This window comes from Panthera uncia, chromosome A2, assembly GCF_023721935.1.
Source record: "Panthera uncia isolate 11264 chromosome A2, Puncia_PCG_1.0, whole genome shotgun sequence".
Lineage (NCBI taxonomy): Eukaryota > Metazoa > Chordata > Mammalia > Carnivora > Felidae > Panthera > Panthera uncia.
Window position 1 is genome coordinate 145540461 of NC_064816.1, and position 16865 is coordinate 145557325.

The 16865-nt window shown below is 38.7% G+C and overlaps 1 protein-coding gene across 2 annotated transcripts in view; it reads left to right on the forward strand.

Annotated features, from left to right (window-relative positions):
• The window catches only part of NUP205 (nucleoporin 205), an 86117-nt gene that overhangs the window by 25215 nt on the left and 44037 nt on the right, over positions 1–16865 (forward strand). For both annotated transcript variants that reach the window (XR_007460096.1, XM_049641898.1), the window contains exons 10-21: positions 127–264; positions 1786–1936; positions 3105–3310; positions 5328–5510; positions 6902–6952; positions 7795–8004; positions 10777–10876; positions 11296–11433; positions 12543–12732; positions 13476–13596; positions 15974–16055; positions 16600–16764. Coding sequence is in view for 1 of the 2 variants with exons in the window: in XM_049641898.1 (XP_049497855.1) it covers positions 127–264; positions 1786–1936; positions 3105–3310; positions 5328–5510; positions 6902–6952; positions 7795–8004; positions 10777–10876; positions 11296–11433; positions 12543–12732; positions 13476–13596; positions 15974–16055; positions 16600–16764 (1735 nt within the window). In the remaining variant the exon portion in view is untranslated. The remainder of the gene's footprint in view (positions 1–126; positions 265–1785; positions 1937–3104; positions 3311–5327; positions 5511–6901; positions 6953–7794; positions 8005–10776; positions 10877–11295; positions 11434–12542; positions 12733–13475; positions 13597–15973; positions 16056–16599; positions 16765–16865) is intronic.

The following is a 16865-nucleotide window of genomic DNA, read 5'->3' on the forward strand; positions in this document are numbered from 1 at the left end:
CCTAACTTCGGGAAAGTTCAGCTGTAAGATCTTAAATAATTGAGTTCCATAAAAATGTAAATTTTCAATTCAAGGTAATTTTTGAGTGAGAGGCATTTTCACCCAGTGTCTGCTTATTCTTTGCAGATTGGTGAGCTATATAAAAAGAACCCTTTTAATCTGGAGCTTGCTCTGGAATATTGGTGTCCCTCAGAGCCTCTTCAGACTTCCACTATCATAGGTTCTTACCTTGGGGTGGCTCATCAGCGACCCCCTCAACGCCAGGTAAGCTCTTAGTTTTTCTGTTTTTCTGCCTTGGTGTAAGTGGGAGTCTTGAACCGTGAAGAAATGTTAATTCCTAATTGCTGTTAACACAAATGACTACTTGTGTAACCTTTAGAAATTTGCACTTTTTTCCTTTTTGAAATTTGAAAGTGTTAAATTTAAGTTCTGATCATTTTGGAGTTTATGTAGTCAGTCTTATGTAACATATTAGCTACATGTCCAATCGTAGAAAGGTGTCTAGTCTTTCTATGTGTCACTTGCTTGAATGTTACTGGTATTTATTTATTAGTTTGTCCCCAGTAGGCATGACAATAACCCATTATACACCATTCTTAACAAGTTGGGGAGGTTAGGATAGGTGTAGGTACTAAAAGGAAAGGCTGAGAAGTTAGAATTGATGACAATGAATCAGTAAAAAATGTAGGAAAAAGTCCATTTTCTGTCCTATATTAACTAAAGTATGATACACAGTAGCAAATAAGATGGATTGCAGTATCGATCTTCATCTTTTGGGATTTCCTATTCTGGATTCTTTCATGTTGAATAATTTTTAGTTATGCTAGAGGCTGAGATCACACACCTTTTCTTTTTACTGCATTTGTTACATTTATTGTTTCACTTTCTCCCCATTTACAAAAATGTCTTGGAGAAGGAGTGATTAAAATTTTTGAAGATTAAAAAAATCCTTATATTATGAAATATTTGAAACATGGAAGAGAGAATAATTATAGTGAACACCCAACATCTTAATTTAACAGCTGTTAACATTTTGCCTCGTTTGCTTCATCCACTGCTGTTATTTTTACTACTTTTATTTTTCTGGAGTACATGAAAGTAACTTATAGACAGCATGACGTTTCACCTTTTACTGGATAAGTGACTATCTCTTAAAAATAAGGATAATTTTCTCCATCATTAGAAAAATCACTGTTCTAATAGATTTAACAATAACTTCTAGAGACCAGTAACATTTTCAGTTCTCAAATCCAACCAATGAGACTGAGTGTCTGAATAGCATTTTTATTTGTTAATAGATTTAAGGAATAAGCAAAGATAAAAGGGAAAACCAAGAAGTGGATTTACAGAACAGGAATGTGGGAATGTGGTATTAGCCAGAACACAAAACAGTATTTTTAGGCTACCCTCCAAAATTCTTTCAGGTTCCTAGGTCTTCATACTAAATTTGACTGGGATTCAGGAACCGTGGGTTCCAAGTATATTTGACTTTGCTGGTTTATTTTAGAGGAGTAAATTTCTTCGATTGTTTTACATATTTAAAATGTGAGTAGCCTTATGTCCTGTGGCATTGAGATGTTTTGAAACAAATGTGCTTTTTGTTCACAGAAAATTCTATAATTGATTAAGTTGCTAGTGACAATCTTGAAAAAATAATTTTTCATAAGTAGAATACCAAATTATTTTATCTTTGAGGCATTAAATCAGTGCACTTAGTTTTAGTTCATATGTAGTCTTCACTAGTTAGTCCATGCTATGTAAACTATTGATTTTTCCCTATTTCAGGTCGTCTTGTCAAAGTTTGTTAGGCAAATGGGTGACCTGTTGCCTCCAACGATTTACATTCCTTATTTGAAAATGCTCCAAGGATTAGCCAATGGGCCCCAGTGCGCCCACTACTGTTTCAGCTTGCTTAAAGTCAATGGTAGTAGTCACGGTAAGAGAAACTTGGATGTTATCTGAGTTTGTTGTGACATTGTTTTGTTTGGGTTTTTTGAGAGAGAATGAGCGGGGGAGGGTCAGAGAGAGACTCCCAAGCCGGCTGTGTGCTGTGAGCATGGAGCCTGACATGGAGCTCAATCTCACGAACTGTGAGATCATGACCTGAGCCAAAATTAAGAGTCGGACGCTTAACCAGCTGAACCACCCAGGTGCCCCATGACATTCTTGAACTCACTATTCCCCTGCCTGTTAAAGAATATTTGTTACTTGTACTAAGTTTTACTAGGTGTATAAATTATTTTTATGATAATGGGAAAGGAGTACCTTGGGAACTTTATGCATAGTGATGCCTTAATTATGGTCTCATAGGTTGGGGAGTTTTACCATTGACTTTGTTAAATACAATTCAGTTTAAGAAATCAGAATTGATATATAAAAACTTCCAAGAACACATCTGGTATTCAGTGCATACTATATACCCTTGCCATATGATTTTGATTTTTTTTAATTCATAAGTACTTGTTTTCTAAATTTCTCTTCTTACAGTTTCTCTGTCAACCCTCTCCCAATTTCCTCATTTAATTTTCAGACTTGAGTCTGGTTAAATTGAAACACTGGAAAAGAGAAGAGAAAGAAATAGTTATTAAACATCTGCTTGGTAGGTCCCATGATTGGAATTGAGCTCTGCCTAGCTCCAAGGCCAGTGTTTTGACTACTCTGTCAAGGCCTGCTTATCTTGCCCTGTGCTTGGTATGTAGTGGAGTAGTGTAAATTACAAATCTAGACTGTCCTTATCTCTCTCTGTGGGAATTTAAGCTCACGTTTGGGAATTAGCTGTTGGGGAAAGGAGCCCCGTGTAGTCACAGGACAACACAGAGAACTCTTATGGATATAAAATAGGTAACTGACATCCAAGTAATTTACCTTTGCATGTGCCTGGGTACCACCTGTTCTTAGCCCTGAAGAAAAATTAATCCAGAGATTGAGCTCACAGATGGATTCTACCCCATTTTCAACACACTGCTTATTCTAGACAAGACAACATACTCTGCTTATCTAGGATAAAGGCACAGTTTATTGTTTTCAGTTTTTTTTCTCCCTCCATTTCCAAGCTAATGCATAGACATTTTTGAAAGAAAATTTTATGCTGTCTTTCTTTACAGTTGAAAATATTCAGGGAACAGGTGGCAGTCCTGTTTCCTGGGAACATTTCTTCCACTCCTTAATGCTCTACCATGAGCATCTCCGGAAGGATCTTCCAAGTGCAGATAGTGTCCAGTACCGTCACCTTCCTTCACGTGGCATCACCCAGAAGGAGCAGGATGGACTGATTGCCTTTTTACAGCTCACATCCACCATCATTACTTGGGTAATTATCATCCACAGTATGTAAGAGTGTAATTTTATTTGTTTTCTAGCACGGGGGCATTTTAAGAAGATCCCAGACGCTTGTGAAATGCTTGAAGTTTATAAGTGATGAGTATTGCACACAGAATTCTGTTTTTAGGCTCTGTGCTTCTTTACCTTCAGAGGATGTAACGGTAGCTCTACTTATTGCCGTCAGCTAAGGTGAAAATAATAAATGGCATGTGCCTGAAAGAAAATAGAAGGGCAAATAAGAATCAGTGTTTGGATTCACATCCTTCTAGAAGGTTCCCTAGCGTAGGTATTTGTTGGTGTGTATCTATGCGTAAAGAATATTTTTAAAAAATTTGTTTTTTTTTTTTAATTTCAGAAAGCGCAAGCAGGGGAGGGGGCGGAAGGGGAGATAGAGACAGAGACATTGAGAGAATATTAAGCAGGCTCCACACTGAGCACAAAGCCTGTTGTGGGGCTCAATCCCATGACCCTAGGTTCTTGACCTGAGCTATATCAACAGTCGGACATTCAACCGACTGAGCCACGCAGGTGCCCCAAGAATTTTTTTTCAATTTTTACTTTAAAAAATTTTTAGTTAGAGAGAGAGCAGGGGAGGGGAGGGGGGGTGAGGGGGGGGGGGAGAGAGAGAGAGAGAGAGAAAGAAAGAAAGAAAGAAAGAAAGAAAGAAAGAAAATCTTAAGCAGGCTCCATGCTCAGCACCGAGCCCATTGCAGTACTGGATCCCATGACCATGAGGTCATGACTTGCGCCAAAATCAAGAGTCAGACGCTCAACCAACTGAGCTACCTAGGTGCCCTGCCCCAAGAAATTTTTTATTATCATTATTTTTAATGTTTATTCATTTTTGAGAGAGAGAGAGACAGAGTGAGAGCGGGGGGAGGGGCAGAGAGAGGGAGACACAGAATCTGAAGCAGGCTCCAGGCTCTGAGCCGTCAGCACAGAGGCGGACACAGGGTTTGAACTCACTTACCATGAGATCATGACCTGAGCCGAAGTGTGACACTTAACTGACTGACCCACCCAGGCACCCCAAGAATATTTTTAATTAAAAAGAAAAGTTATTTACTGAATTACTCTTTTATTCTCTCCTTACACCAAACCATCTCACCTGCTACTGCCAAATTAGTCTTTAAATTTTTTTTAAATGTTTATTTATGTTGAGAGAGAGAGAGCATGTGCAAACAGTGGATGGGTGGGGTGGCGGGGGGAAGAGAGGGAGAGGGAGAGAGAAAGAGAGAGAGAGAGAGAAAATCCCAAGTAGGCTCTGTGCTGCCAGTGTAGAGCCTGACTCAGGACTCAGTCTCAACAACCGGGGGGACCATGCATGACCTGAGCCAGAATCAAGAGTCAGATGCTTAACCAACTGGACCACCCAGGAGCCCCCCAAATTAGTCTTCATAAGAAACATTAGTTTCATTATATAATTTCTCTGCTCAGAAATCTCTTCTACTTGTTTCTCTTATACCCTGGAGCAAAGTTGTGTAGACATTCTGTCTTGAAGATAGGAATAGTGTTTTTGTAGTTTTTCCAGGATTAACATTATTAAACATTAAAACATGAAGATAGTAATTACTTCTTATTGAATTAAAACGGAGTGGTATTTGATACCATATATATCTTCATTTTTTTCTCAAAAATTGAAATGGCATTTATTCATATAGTAAAAAATATATTACATTGTTTCAGGCAGGATTGACAGTGCTTAGGTTAAGATTTATGTGACCCTGGCCGACCATTTATCTCGTATGTATTATTGTCCTCGCTTAGAGCTATAAAAGGAATTGTAAAAGGCTGTTTCTCCCCTCTTCTTTACATTGACTGAGCAGTAATCTGATATGATCCACTGGTAGACTTCACACATAAGCCATAAGCTTCTCTTTGTTTTAGTATGTATTAGGCCTTTGAATACTCGGTATAAGTGCTAGCAATTTAGATTATTGCTGGTCATTTTTCTTAGCTTTTAAAAATGGAAAGTCCTTCTTGTTCTTTTTGTGTTCAATTCCCAGAGTGAAAACGCTCGTCTGGCACTCTGTGAGCATCCTCAGTGGACCCCGGTTGTGGTGATCCTGGGACTCCTGCAATGCAGCATTCCCCCTGTTCTAAAAGCAGAGCTGCTCAAGACCCTTGCAGCTTTTGGAAAATCTCCTGAAATTGCTGCTTCCCTCTGGCAGTCGTTGGAATACACTCAGGTAGTATTACAAGCTCTCTTATTTATTACAGTTTGGAAAGTGAGGCTTGATACTGTGGCAGAAGCAAGAGCATCCAGTTCGCAACTCCCAGTATACCGTGACCTTCCCAGTTAGACAGTTACGACTGTAGTACCGAGCATGGCAGCAGAAACGAACCACCTTGGGTTTTTCTCTTGGATCAGTTGACAGCTTCACTAGGTTACTGGAGATGGGTTCTTCTCTTAAGACTTTGTTTTGCAGTGTCTGTGAGAAATTAATAAATGGACAGAATTCCTCAACTCGTCTTTGAGACCAGGAGGATAAGAGCCCTCGGGCATTATTTGTACTCATTAATTGTGGGGAACATCCGCTTTTCTTTTTTGCTTCGTCTGTGTCCTCCTGTCCCACACGAGAAGAATGAAGAATCTCTCTTTCAACTTTCTTTAGACGTAAAGCGTGTTGGCATTTTTCTGTGAAGGTGTAGTTATTCAATGTATATGCTAAATTTAAAAAGGAGACTAATGATGTGCTTTACAGAAATAACTCTAGGAAAATGGTGAGATGGAATATGTGTTTGTCTAAAAAACACTGCAACATACAGGTGCCGGTGATTGTAACTTTGTTTTGAAGCAGTAAAATATTCTAGTTATTTTCTAACCTGTGTCCTGAAGATGTAATGATACTTAGCAAGAGCAAAATGAAGGGAGCTGGTATGTCCCGAGAGGCTGAGTCACTTCTGGTTTAGTATTAATGCTTCATTTTTGCATTTCAAAGTGTGTCAGTACTTCATGTCCTGAGTGCTTATACTGCTCCTTTATAACGAAAATGCAATATGAGTGGGTTTAGACATTTCTATCCTTAGACCAAGACTTCTTTTTAAAGGCTGCTGCCTGATAGTATATTTTCAACTTGTAAGAATGTCAAGTAACATGACATTAAGCGTAATTAACTATACCATATACTGCTCTATGTTCCTAGCAAGGTCAGGTCGGAACAGCTTAAACTCAAAACTTTTGCCCACATAAGAAACCTGTTCAAACCTGTTCTTGACAAATTTAATTATTGGTTTTCTGGTGCTAATAGTAGGGCTGGTCTTGAACACTGGTGAGATTTTTGTCCCATAAATCCTCTTAAGATTCATTCCTGGAATATCTTAGGAAATTTGCTGAAAATACATCTCATGTGCACTTAGAAACCATCAGTTTTCTGAAGCCCAGATAATTGGAGCTTCTACCTGAACCCTGCACAGTTGCTGATGAAAGTCCATCAGAGACTTCTCAATTGTCCTCTCTGATTAGCATCATAAGATACACACACCTGTGGGTGTGAATATGACTGTTTATATTACAGAGTCACTGCTTTTCATTGAGGAGTAGGGAATGCGTCTAACATCTCATTCTTATTATTTTAAGATACTGCAGACCGTAAGGGTTCCAAGCCAGAGGCAAGCGATTGGTATCGAGGTAAAGTTTTCCTTTGAGTTTAAATGCTCTACTCGTACATTCACATGATGAAAGTTAACAAAAAGTATTCTTATACCCTGTGAGGTTCCTTATAATTTTTTTTTTAATTTTTTTAAAATGTTTATTTATTTTTGAGACAGAGAGAGACAGAGCATGAACAGGGGAGGGGCAGAGAGAGAGGGAGGCACAGAATCTGAAACAGGCTCCAGGCTCTGAGCTGTCAGCACAGAGCCCGACTCGGGGCTTGAACTCTCAGACCGTGAGATCATGACCTGAGCTGAAGTCGGATGCTTAACTGACCAAGCCACCCAGGTGCCCCTCCTTATAATTTTCAAGTTTAATATGTTTTCATTTGAAGTGTTGTCTGGTCAGTGTTGAAATGGACATGACATTTTTCCTGAGAGGAACCAAAATACTTCAGGTTTCAGAGTTGGGGAAGGATGTTCTACGGCAGCCACCCAAACTGAAAGTTTGCGTTGAACCCAGTTTAATTGGATTACTTGGGTCAACCTGAAGTGAGAATTTACTTGTTTTAGTTTCTTTGCTTCTCTCTCTACACTCCCCCTCTCTTTTTCATAAAGAAACATAGAAGATTTCTATTTTTAATTCACACCTGGGAACAATACATGGGAATTTGAAATTCTTCCATCTGATTAATTCAATTTATATGATACTGTGGTGTCTTTTCCTCTAAATGAAGAATGGTGAGATAACGTATCTTTTGGTGTGATGATAATTATGATGACTAGCTCAATACTAGTGAGTCAATGTCTGCAAAATGTTGTGTACTTTATAGCTGATGGTTTCATATTACTAAATTTCTTTATTTTTTCTTTTGGAAGGTTGAACTAAATGAAATAGAATCCCGGTGTGAAGAATACCCGTTGACTCGGGCCTTTTGCCAGCTTATTAGTACCCTGGTGGAGAGCTCGTTTCCTTCTAATTTAGGTGCTGGCCTGAGGCCCCCTGGCTTTGACCCTTATTTACAGTTCCTTAGAGATTCTGTGTTTCTCCGATTCCGCACAAGAGCTTACAGGAGAGCAGCTGAAAAGGTAATATACAGAGAAAACCTATTTTCTCCTTACTCATTTATTGCTGCTTTTTCTCTTATTAAAGGTATGAGATGCTGTAAATTCATTTTAGCTTTTGGCAGTCAGTAAAATTCATAGTTTTAACACAGAGATGTCCGTGATCTGATTAGTTTATGTGCATGAAAAAAAATGAATTTGGGCACTAAAACCAAAGCACTGACTTTTTAGTGACCGGTAATTCAATTGATACAAATTCATAGTTACTCAGATCCTTAACTGAACAAATTTTGACCAAAATTGAACCAAAAATGTCACACCTTTGTCAGTTGGAAACATATCATCCTTTATTGAGGTGATTTAGTTTAGAGATTGAAATAAGTTGAAACCTGCACACCAATTTCTCTTGATTAGTAGCACTTCTGGATTATGGAGCCTTGTCTTGATAGGAAGACGTATTGTGTGTGATCTGTCAGTTATGTTTGCCAGGGATGGAGGCTGAGGGAGCACTGACATTTACATACGTATTTCCTCTGGTTGCGACACACTCGCAACTGAACTTACTGTATATATCATCTTACGTAATTCCGTTATTACTGTGAGGCAGGTACTATGAACATTCCCATTTTACAGATGGAGGCTTAGCAAGGTTAAGGAACTTGCCTAAGGTCCAGAACCAGGATTTGAACCTAGGACTCTGATTCCAGATTCAAGCTCATAACCACTAAGCTATGGAAGAGACCCTTTCAGGTTCTGACGTAATTCGCTTAGTCTATAATATTGTTTATTGCCTCGCAGAATACGCTTGGATGTATCTTGTAGGGACATTTCTACTTTATAATTTGCTGTTTTTGAACCTGTTGGGTTTATTTGTTGTTATATTAGTGATTATAAAAATAATTTTGTTTGTGTTAATTTGGGACAATTAGGAAACTATAGAAAAATGTAAGACGAAATTATATTATCCATAATCCTGTTGCCAAAGGAAGGATAACGTATCCTTCTTCATATATACATATATCCATATGTGTGTACACACAGACACACACACACACACGCTTAAATTGAGATAGTTAACATTCGTTTGTATCTCTTTTTGGCCACTAAATACAGTGTCATGAGCACTTTTTCATGCCATCAAAGATTCTTTGAAAACCATCTCTTCATTGATTGCATAATCATTACTTGTATGTAGCATGGTGTACGTATTCATTATTACCCTTTCATTGGACACAGTTTGTTTCTAATACTTAGTCCCAAATAACTGAAACTCATTTTTTGTCCGTTTTATGATTTTTGCTTCTCACATAGTTAAAATAAATACTGGGAGTGGTGTACATTTAAGTCCTAAAATTACCTCTTTAACATCTATTTCCTTATTGGATGAAAACAATGACAGCAGCCATGCCTTGTTAATAAAAGTCATTTCAGATGCTGAATAATGGATGCTGGTAATTGTGACCTCTTCAGCAAAATGCTCCGATACGTTTTCACACTTGTCTCAAGTACCTTATTTGCCTTTTCTTAAAAAGGTCATTATGACCCAAGGGTTTAGATCTTGAGTCAGCCATGTTCTTGCCAGGGGTTACTGTTTTTCATTCATGCATCTGGACCCTTCCAGTGCTGCTGTTTCCCCTAGTTACCACTGATTTCAGTTCCACCCCAACATATTCACCCTCAGGCATTTTTCCTCAACTTCATGGATTCTTTTCACTTGAAAGTCTTCTTCAGGTTTAACTTCTGTCACTGTATTTTAGAACATTAGCCTCTCACAAAAACAGTGCTTTACATTGAGATAAATAACATAGACATAGAGCTAGTATATATTTTTATAAATCCTAAAATCATTCATTATGTGGTGATAATAAGCCTTTTTTACTTAAATAAATGATCTTGAAGTTTTTGGAAAATATAGATAGGTGGATAATTTAAAAATAATAATAAAAAAAATCACTGTATAATCCTAATTCCTAGACTCAGCATTGATAAAATTATGTGTAGTGGAAATTATTTTAAAATAATAATTTAAAAAAACACCCTAACTGCAGTTACCAGCCTCAGCCTTAATAAATTCTTTGCAGTGGAATTGTTTTTAGGACAAAGTTTTAATTTTGTCATCTATACTATTATACATGTTTTTCCTTTGGCATAAATATTTTTCCTCGTTATATAGCTTTTAAAAATCATTTTTTTTAACATTTATTTTTGAGAGAGAGAGAGAGAAAGAGCACAAGCAGGGGAGGGGCAGAGAGAGAGGGAGACACAGAATCAGAAACAGGCTCCAGGCTCTGAGCTGTCAGCACAGAGCCAGATGCGGAGCTCGAACTCACAGACCATGAGATCATGACCCGAGCCAAAGCTGGATACTTAACCAACTGAGCCACCCAGGTGCCCCTTAAAAAACTATTTTTAACAAAAAGATATTAATGGGTCCATTAGGGGCAAGCGCCCCTTGAGTCTTCTTAACTTGTTTGGCTAGAGTCATATAAGATAGAATACTGGTCTGGGAATAGAAGTCCAGGGCTTAATTTCTAGCATGTTTGCTACCAAGCTTTATGGTTTGGGGAAGTTATTCATGCTCTGAGCTTCATTAGCTTTCTTTGTGATATAAGGGCGGTTAGATGATTTCTCAGCCCCTTTACAACCTGAGAATTTTAGAGAAAATATGAAATATTTGACACTTTGGAGAAGGGACTGCAGTCACGTTCTGGAGAAAAGTGGGAGGAATGAAAAGCTTAATAAGGCCATCACCTTGGACTGTTTTATTATTACTGTAATATTTGTCTTTTTCTATAGTGGGAAGTTGCTGAGGTTGTTTTGGAAGTGTTTTATAAATTGCTCAGAGATTATGAGCCTCAACTTGAAGATTTTGTAGACCAGTTTGTGGAATTACAAGGTAATTTATCACTTCCAAGTATGCTGTCAACTATTGATAAAGCTATTTATAACTTATATATATAAGATACAGATTATTTCTAAGTTAATGAATTAAGTTGGGATATAATCTTTTTTTGTTACATTGTTTCAGTTATTTTAATTGTTCTGAGCAAGAGAAAATAAAGTAAAATTTTGCTGAATGAAAGAAAGAACACCTCCTTATAGATCCTTTAAGGAGTTAACATAGGTAACTAACTACTATGAGCAAATCAGCCCTTTGGGAATTACCACTGTGTACAGTTTGTGCCATTGTCTCTAAATTGAAAGTAGCCCGTTTAGATGCCGTTTAATTTACAAGTCTCATATATTTCATATAAATCAAGGGTATGACAAAAATACTAACTGTCCATCTCCTGGACTGTGTTATGTTCTATTTAGGAGAAGAAATCATAGCCTACAAACCACCAGGATTTAGTCTGATGTATCATCTTCTGAATGAGTCACCAACGTTGGAGCTTGCTCTTAGTTTGCTGGAGGAAGGCGTTAAGCAGCTGGATACCTATGCCCCTTTCCCTGGTGTGTGCCTGAATGTCTTAACGTCTTGAAAACGGTTTTGATATTTTCTTTTTTTATAAATGGAGGTTTGAAAGAGATGATTTTTGAAGTCCTTTTTCACTGTAAGATTCTCTGTATCCACAGTGGTGGTTTCAGTGAGTCATACAAGCGAAGTATATTAAAAGTGAAAGAGTAAGGTACAGAGACTGTCAGTAGAACTGTGTTTCATTGCATGGTCTTTTATAGGTAATTATAATGATCTTTCTTTCACTTTGATGTCTCTAATGTGCTTTTTGTTTCTTGTCCATATGGTATTTGTCCAGGCACTTACTATCGTGCCTGATACATAGTGTTTGATAAATTTCACTTAATATCATTATTACTGCTAATTATCATGGTTTATTGAGTGCTTCGTATGTACTTGGTGCTGTTAAGAGCACATTTAACGCATTTAATCTGTACAAAAGCCCTTTGTGGTAGATGTTATTACTTCCAGTTTGTAAATAAGGAAATTGTGCAAGAGAGAGGTTTTGTATCTTTATCTGCAGCAAGTTTTAGGGCTGTGATTTGAATTTAGGCAGTTTGGCTCTAGAGCCCATGTATTTTAAATTTGAATGGTGGGTTTATGGGTGATCCTTGTTCAAATTCTCAATTTCTTTATTTGCACGTTTTCTGCAATGAGCATGTATCACTCTAAATCGCTTACTAGGTCTTGGCACCATTCACACTGACATTCAAAGATAAAAATCTTTGTTGTGGGGGCCGTCCTGTGCTTTGTAGGCTCTACCCACTAGATCCCTGTAGTGCTTTCCCAGTTGTGACAACCAAAAGTATCTCCAGACCTTGCCAGGTGTCTTCTGGGGCCTAAATCACCCCCATCCGAGAACCAGTGCTTTAAATAATCAAGGAAGAGATCAGGGAAAATGACGAGAGGCCATTGCATACAAAGAATCTTGAGTTACCAAATTACTGTGAATCGCTCGAGTGAACAGTTTTATGAAGTTGCTGCTGTAAGTGACCTTCTGAGGGCTTTTTGAGTCCAGAATTTGTCCTTTAGCTTGTTTTCGTAAGAACTATATGTTTTTAAGATTCATGTAGAACTTTCTAATTTTCTTTGTAATTTTTTCTAGGGAAGAAACATCTGGAGAAAGCAGTGCAGCACTGCCTTGCCCTTCTCAATCTTACTCTGCAAAAGGAAAATCTCTTTATGGATCTTCTAAGAGAGAGTCAGCTAGCTCTAATAGTCTCTCCTTTAGAACAGCTATTACAGGGAATCAATCCCAGAACTAAGAAGGCCGATAATGTGGTGAATATTGCCAGGTAAGTTACATTTGTAGGTAGAAAAATGTCTAAATAAAATCACGTGGGCATTCTACCTTTGATTTCCAAATCTGATCAGATCTCTCATTCATTACTTGGCGAGTGGGGTAAGTGGGGCTCATTTTGTTCTTACCTTCCTTAGCCCCTCTGATTTTAATTTCTCTGACCTTTACAATTTCTTTTTCTTCTTCCTTAATGGATTCTGTTCCTAAACATTTCTAAGTATAAAATGACATTACTTTGGTACTGTTTGTCTCCTGTAGGGAGACTGGGTGTTCGGGGGACAAGGCTAGGGAGCAAACTTCTCACTGTATATGTCCTAGCTTCCAGTGGCTTGCTTGGCACTGTTTGTTTTGTGACTTACAGAGACATCACCCTGATTACTGTCTTCAGTTTCACATGGCGTTCTCCTTGTGTGTGTGTCTATTCCAAATTCCCCCTTTTAATAAGGACAGCAGTCGTTGGACCAGGGTTTTCCCTAATGACTTCACGTTAACTTGACTGACTGTGTCTACAAAGACCCTGTTTCCAAAAGTTCACTTTGGGTTCAGATATCGGCGATTGAATTTTGGAGGAATGCAGTTCAACCCGTAATAGACTGTATCTAGTTAGAATGGAAGTCATTGTCTGATTTACCCAAGAGTGCTCTACGACCCTGATTCTATATGTTCTTTGTTGAGAAGAGTGTTTTAAAAGCCAAAAGTTGTGTCACATTGTTCCTCAAATGTTTTCTTGTTTTAAAGATACCTATATCATGGCAATACTAATCCCGAATTGGCTTTTGAAAGTGCCAAGATCCTCTGCTGTATCTCTTGTAACTCCAATATTCAGATAAAATTGGTTGGAGATTTCACACATGACCAGGTAACTGATGTTCTTGTTATTTCTTAATGTTTATTTTTTGAGAGAGAGAGAGGGAGAGGGAGGGAACAGAGAGAGATGGGGACAGAGGATCTGAAGCAGGCTCCATGCTGTCGGCAGAGAGCCTGATGCGGGGCCCGAACTCACAAACTGTGAGATACGACCTGAGCCGAAGTCGGTTGTTTCACCGACCGAGCCACCCGGACACCCCATGTTGTTACTTCTTTTGGGTCATTCTGAGTACGTATGGAAGTCACAGTTGTCTATTAGAGGAATCATATTCTTGTTTATGAAAAAATTCTGTGAGAGTAAGTAGATTTATATATGATGGTGAAACCTGTTCATCAACTGGGCTGTGATTCGTGTTTGCGGATGTCGCCATCCGCAGTGACAGTGCACAGGCTGTAGTGTGTGATTGTGCTGTCTGTGCTGTCGCGCGTGGACAGGAGGGCGTAGCGGGACTGTTGCTCCTCTAATAGAGCAGTTGAAGTGATGAGGTTTGTAAGTGCAGCTTCTGCTTGTATTTTGCATCTGTTGTTTCTCCCTCTGCCAGTTGGGTACAATCTGAGGGAGCCTCTGCAATTCTCAGTGTTTCTCACTGTTGAGTTGTCTACTTCTGTGGCTTTCTGGTGACATACATTTGTGTCACTTCATTGACTATTGCACTATAGACAGTTTTCAGATGTTCATTTAATCCAATTTATAGTTCCTTTCTATTCTGAATAGCTCGCTGAATAGCTACTATTGGGGAATCTACTGCTTTTTTTCCCTCTTTGTAGGCGTTTGTCCCATTGTATCTTCATGTTAGAAACCACTGCTTGTAGCTAGTTATATTTTGTTTCCTCCTTCGCAGTGTTTTAAAACAGGGACTACTCTGGCATTTTGGATGGGACAGATCTTCATTTTGTGTGTCACTCTTGCTCATATTGCAAGACTCTTAGCATCCCTAGTCCCCTAACACTGTCTGTCAGTAGTAAACTCTGGTTGTGACAACTCAGAAGGCTCTCACATTTTCTTTTTGTCTTTTTTTGAGTTTATTTATTTATTTTGAGAAAGAGTATGAGCAGGGGAGGGGCAGAGAGAGAGAATCCCAATCAGGCTCTGCTCTGTCAGCACAGAGCCCAATATGGGGCTTGAACTCAGACCATGAGATTGTGACCTGAGCTGAAATCAAGAGTTGGGCACTTAACCCACTGAGCTACCCAGGTGCCCCTGGCGTCACATATTTCCCAAAGTGCCATCCGGAGTGTCAGTACCACCCAGGTTGAGAACCACTGTTTATAGTAAAATATTTATGTCTAATCTGGCCTTTGGATGAGGTTCTTGAAAACTACATGATAGGGGATGTAGTAGGTGAGGTTCTCAGCTCACTCATATTAAAAAAATGTTTTTAATGTTTATTTATTTTTGACAGAGACAGAGCATGAGCAGGGGAGGGGCAGAGAGAAAGGGAGACACAGAATCCGAAGCAGGCTCTAGGCTGTGAGCTATCAGCACAGAGCCCGACGCGGGGCTCGAACTCACAAACCGTGAGATCATGACCTGAGCTGAAGTTGCATGCTTAACCGAGTCAGCCAAGGTGCTCCTCACTCATATACATTTGAGTATGAATTATTATGACCAGTTTTAACATCCTGCTATATTCCTCGAGGAGATTAAGTAGTATCTAATCTCTCAGCCCAGAAACATAAAACTGGTGACAGGCAAAACATTTGTAAAGAGAGAAGATGAGAATTTTATATTTTATTTTAGTTAAGATCCCATACCATTTGGTATATAAATGAAGAGGTCATGAGATGGCAATTTAATGTATTTTTTTTTTTTTTTTTAACTGATTTGATTCTTTGGGAAAGAAAATTGGGGAAGTAAGTTTTGAAACCGAGAAAGTGTTAAAAATTTTGTTTCTTGGGGCACCTGAGTGGCTCAGTTGGTTAAACATCTGACTCTTGATTTCAGCTCAGGTCATGATCTCACGCCTGTGACATCGAGCCCTGTGTTGGGATTCTCTCTTTCTCCCTCCCTCCGTCCCTCACTCCCTCTCTCCCTCCCTCTCTCTCTCTCTCTCTCTCTCTCCCCCTCTCCCCCTCTCCCCCTCTCCCCCTCCCCCATTTTTGCTTGAACTCTCTCTCTCCCTCACAATAAATAAACATTTAAAGAAAATTTTGTTTCTTCAATTATTTCTATAGAGAGCCAACTTACTACTATTTCAGGAACTGAGTTTCCTATTAAAAGTGTAACTGAAACCTAAATACTTTAGAGATTTGCCTTTTTTCTTTAGAGACAAATGTTTGTGAATGTATATCACATTTATCATAGTTTCTCTCACATTATTAAAGAACTTTATAAATTTGTCTTTTAACAAATCTTTATATGACTCCAGAGTGTAAGTCAGAAGTTGATGGCTGGATTTGTGGAATGTCTGGATAGTGAAGACACAGAAGAATTTGTACGTCTAGAAGAGGGTATGTCTTTCTTTCTTTCTTTTAATTTTTTAAATGTTCGTATATTTTTGAGAGAGAGAGAGACAGAGACAGAGTGTGAGTGGGTGAGGGGCAGAGGGAGAGAGGGAGAAAGAAACAGAATCCAAAGCAGGCTCCAGGCTCTGAGCTGTCAGCACAGAGCCCAACGCCGGGCTCAGGCTCACGAACTGTGAGATTATGACCTGAGCTGAAGTCGGACGCTTAACCGACTGAGCCATGCAGGCGCCCCTAGGAGAGAGTATGTCTTATATTAATGTATTCATTTTTTACTTTATATAAATACTTAATATAAAGAAAACTGTTAACTGTCTATTGGCGATGATAGAGAAGTTTGAAAATCTGCTGGTACAAACCTGTAAGGTTTTGGGGAAACCTTTTCAACAAATGTGAACTCACTGTGATGGCTAATGAGGTAAACTTGAAGAAAAACATGGAGGTTTGGAATGCAAGCTATATATATTTAAATGTGGCTCATGTTGATTTTTGTTTTGTTTTGCAATTTTGTTTTGTGGGTTTCCACATGAAGGATCAGAACTTGAGAAGAAACTAGCTGGAATCCGTCAGGAAACAAGAATCCACATCTTGAATCTTCTCATAACCTCTCTGGAGCGCAATCCACCCAATCTTGCTCTCTACCTGTTGGGCTTTGAATTGAAGAAGCCTGTCAGTACCACAAACCTACAGGACCCAGGTACAGCCATAAGACACACAGACATTTCTTTCTTGTCTTATTTGTTTAGCTAAGTGATCATTCATTGAGTTCTGGACTCATGGGATAATTCACTGAAAGTG